At 34.4% G+C, this 4,753-nt stretch overlaps 1 protein-coding gene across 1 annotated transcript; it reads right to left on the bottom strand.

Annotated features, from left to right (window-relative positions):
- Positions 1-345: 345 nt before the first annotated feature.
- On the bottom strand, positions 346-1,334 carry LOC127852158 (uncharacterized). The gene is made up of 2 exons (XM_052385996.1): positions 976-1,334; positions 346-646 (listed from the first exon to the last, which is right to left on the bottom strand). The coding sequence occupies exons 1-2, from the start codon at positions 1,082-1,084 to the stop codon at positions 351-353; spliced, it is 405 nt and encodes a 134-aa protein (XP_052241956.1). The 5' UTR covers positions 1,085-1,334; the 3' UTR covers positions 346-350.
- Positions 1,335-4,753: the final 3,419 nt, after the last annotated feature.

Raw genomic sequence — 4,753 nt, 5'->3', positions numbered from 1 at the left:
GTCTGTTTATTCTGATATCTCCTCAACTTTCTCTCTCTCTCACTATCCGCACCTGTGTATTCAGCAGCTTCGCCTCTTCACACAACAGGTGAACCAACAAGTACAATTTCTACTTACTTATATTCATTTGCATGTATTTCTTTATTAACTTATTCTTACTCTGTTCCACCTTAATTTAAATATACGTATTATTTGCATTTACCTCTGTCTTCTGCTGAATAGAACTTGCAAGACCTGGCTTGGATGGATGGATGTGCTCAATTGACATAGCAGTGAAGTCGTTGCCGGACTGTTTAACCAACGCTGTGCATGCCATGGACTTCCCGCGCACACTACATCGCCAAACTATGTCACCAGATTTTAGTTCTCTCTTTACCACATACGAATATCCGTCGGATGACGCAAGCTTCGGCTTTCCTCGCTGTGATGTCGAACGCGTGGTCAACTTCCATTTCCTCTTCAAGGAGTGACATGGCTGACGTTGCCGTTGATTCCATGGTGGTGTTTGTCGAATCCGGTATCGAGTTGACTATCTCGTCCATCAGATCACCATTCTCATCGGTGTTGTTGTGCCGACAGCGCATACACACAAATTGTAGATCCCGATTTTCGGCAACAGCGACGTCGTATTGCTCATCTGTGATCCCTGAAATTATATATTTAAATATTTATAAACTGTATAACGTATTTGTTTCAAAGTCTGTTCATATATATATATATATATATATATATATATATATTATATATAGGTAAACAATGCTGCGCTGCAAATACAGAGTACAAAGTTTATTCAATCTCTGATATAAATAGACTATAATATAAGCATAGATAACAAGAGAAAAACAGTTTTATACACTTTTATATATATTAGTAAACAATGCTGCGCTGCAAATACAGAGTGCAAAGTTGACACACGAAAATACTACAACGCAAAAAAATAATTTATCTTCGATTGTACGTTTTAGAAGTACTTACATGTGTTACCACATTTTATGTGATGCCACCGTGAACAGTTGTCACATGTCACCGCTCTGGAGTTTTGGTACACCCGTCGTAGACAAAACAAACAAGGAGGCGCAGGCATGGTGTTACTCGAATTATCAATTTAAAATTATTGGATACTATAATCATGTGTACATCTTTAAATACTAAACTCCGCAGTGGCACGTATTACTCAAATAGTGAAAATTATTGATTTATCACAAATGGTTTCTTGTTTATTTGAAACCATTGCAAATTTTCCGCGATAATTGTTAACACCTACAAATTAAAAGAACCGCCATTTAATTGTCATTTAATGTTTATTTGAAACCATTGAAAACTTTCCGCGCTAATTGTTCACACCAAAATTTAAAAGAAACGCCATTTGATTAGCATTTTAAAGTAAAGTTTGTGTGAAAAACACAAAGGACTGATACGCATTTTTATAATATGAAACAAGATTTTTAAAACGTGTGTTGTGTATTCAGATCAACAGGTAATAAATAGGTAGATTTAAGAGTATAATGGTAATTTTAAAATTATAAATAAAAAATTATCTTACAGATGAATTGTGTCCGTAAAATTTCTGCAAAAAATAAATTTCGGCAAAGACCTTTTTTCATTTTTCTTACCTTTCAATACCCGTCATCTACATCATGGTTAAATTTAGTAAATACAATATAACTCACTGAATTTAGTACTTGTAGTGTGTTCGTATCCTTGCTAGTCCAAAAATTGTCACAGTACTCGTATGTTTTCACACTTAAATCCGATGATTTATGCTCCGATAAAAACACACGTCTTCACACGACCGCACACACTCGCGCCATCTTGAGTAATTTAACCTGGGAATCTTTAATTGTCGATATGATCTTGATAGGACGAGTCGTTATATATGTGGGGCGAGTCGTTATACATGTGGGGCGAGTCGTTATAAAAAGTGGGGCGAGTCGTTATGGGGCGAGTCGTTAAGGGGGCGAGTCGTTACATTACCGTTATACCAATTTTTTAACGGGGCATATTGGAGTCTTTATGTCTGTTAATCTGTTGGTAAGTCATTCCGTAAAAACATTTAAGTATGTGGGGTGAAGTGTTTTCACATTTTTCATTATAAAATAGCCGCGAAGATGGCTTTTAACTGTTTTTTCCACAACTTTTTGGGTGTGCGAATTACGTTTGTTACAAAGAAAGGAATAATTGTTATGATGCGTAAGGGTTGTAAAAAAATCCGTTGTACAAATGAACATTTATTTCATATTGATTTTGAACTTGTATTAAACAGCCTTACAATGAATCCGGTGGCTATTCATAAATAATTGTTTTTTTTTGAAATTATTAAATGCAAATGACACATTTATATCATTATGGGTTTTTTGTATATTAAAAATGTTAAAATTTTTGTTTTATTGTGTTATTTTTAGAAAGACACCGATTATTTTTATTTTGATATACATTAAATTTTGATTGTAACCATAATTTAATATAGGCCTAATTTAATGGTTTCATATAATGACATATAGTCTGATATGCATTTTATTTCATGCATTTTTAATGCGAACAAGTTACAGTTCACTATCGAAAAATGAAATGTTGGTATTACGGTGCTGTTCACGAACATTCGAATGGTATAAATTAAGCATATTGTGCATTTGTTTATTTATAACAAAATGGACCTTATATGTTCATTGAAATGTTCACATTCTTCCCCGTATCAATATATGTTGAATTATAAATGTTGTTGTTGTTGTATTATTAGCCGTACATTTTTACTAAATTCGCTAAAGCTGGCTAAGCCGCGTTGAAATCACCTTATTGTTGTTTTTACTTTACTTAAAACATCATTTAAGTTTACGATTTATAATGATTTCTCTTGTTTATGATCCACAGAAAATAAATATATAATTGGAAATTATTCAAGGAATTAAATAGTTTTCTTGTGTACAGTACCTAACAATGCCTTAATGTTCCTTCATTCTGAGATCCGCGCAACATACTGTCATTTATTAATTATCGACAAATACGCTAAGATTATTAATAAGCACATGTGGCAATTATTATTTTGCCCAAACTGCTAAATAATATTGCGCATCAAACGGTTTAACACGTTTTATGGAACACACAACTGTTGTGGTCAAACTATTTCTCATCACTCGTTCTTATGTTCAAGAAATAAAGGTAAAATAATGACCTTTTATAAAGAATGTATAGCACGCACAATTTTGAATATTGATAAAACAGTAATGATCAGGCATTTCATGTACAATTGGTGTAAACTCTTAAAAATTACGTCCATTCCATATGTACGACACAGTTTGTTTGTCGGACAAAATGGCGGCCAGATAAGCGTTGCTGAGGTTTGTGTGAAAACTCGCGATCTGATTGGCTGATAGTTTAATTTGATTGACAGCTGGCGACTGGTTAATTGCTTTGCTAACAAAATTTATATGTTTAAACACGATAAGTACGCCGTTAATCAACTTTTTTAGATGCGTTAGATATACGACTAGTATATACAATTGCCTCAGTGCGAACTCGATTGTAACATACCTTGGTCATCGTAACTTTGGTAGCGCTTCACATAGCTAGTGACAAAAACAGGCCTTGCAAGCACCTTAAGCATCGGATTAACCCAGGGATGTACAAAGAGATACACCAGTATATCAAGTAAATGTTGCATTGTGGTGCTATCTGTTGGAGTAATTCATCTCACTCATCAAACTGTGTGTAAGGTTGAAAGAAATACGATTCTCTTAGCTATTGTCTAGCTTTTCTCATGCTTGCTTGTAGGACCATACACGTGCAATAGTCCAACGTTGTAATGGATAGTGTTTTAGTTATCTTCTCTTATATAAATACCTGGTTGTTATAGACGACATATTTGAGTCTTCAAATATATCTGAAAAACATTTAAAACGACTCTGTGACATAAGGATACTCGTCTAAACTTCTTTAAACTTACGCAAGTTTCAGTAAGCGCACTTATTCTGCACACAATTTTCTTTTCGCTGAAATAGGCGATAACGGGCGCATTTCATAACTTTATGTTTCCCGCAACATTAACTGAAACAGCTATCAATATAAATTTAACTTGAGTCGTGTATAAATCAAATCTTGATACTGCCGTTAAGCGTTGGGTCGTCGCTGTGTCGATTACGTTGGACATTACGTAAAAAGCAAGTCAACCCAATAACAAGTGTGACGTGTTGAATCAGAAACCACAGTCGTTCTCCAATTCTTTTAAGTCATTTTGTGAATCTCTTTCAGTTCAAGTCCAAACGTTGAATGTCTGAAAAGTGTTTCGGCTATAAAAATGATTACGGTGGACGCAATACATGTACCGTCAGATAGGAAAATACATCAAATAAAATGGCAAAAGAACAGTATCGTAATGCCATATACAACGATGAACTCTATCAAAAACTTGTTGTGTCATTCTCACATCGCTTATTAGTGTGTTTCAATGTTCATGTAATGTTGGTCATTCAAGGCAAGGCTTGACAGCGTCACTTACAGGCTAGGCATTGAACAATTATTGTTCAGTCATGTTTTCCCATGTAGCAGTTATATTTTCGGGACAAATTCAACATGTTTCCGTCTGCAAATCTATTAGACACCTTTCAATATATCCAGTTTTTCTCCGACTCCTTTTAGTCTTAAACTTAGAAAACCCGTACAGCAAAGGTGTCCACAAGACAGGTTTGGGAAATGGTAATTTAAACAGGATGCTGAGTATTTAAAGAACTTATTGCTTCAAATTTCACATTTTAGTGAG

Source organism: Dreissena polymorpha, chromosome 12 (assembly GCF_020536995.1).
Source record: "Dreissena polymorpha isolate Duluth1 chromosome 12, UMN_Dpol_1.0, whole genome shotgun sequence".
NCBI lineage: Eukaryota > Metazoa > Mollusca > Bivalvia > Myida > Dreissenidae > Dreissena > Dreissena polymorpha.
This window is presented reverse-complemented; position numbering and strand designations above follow the sequence as displayed.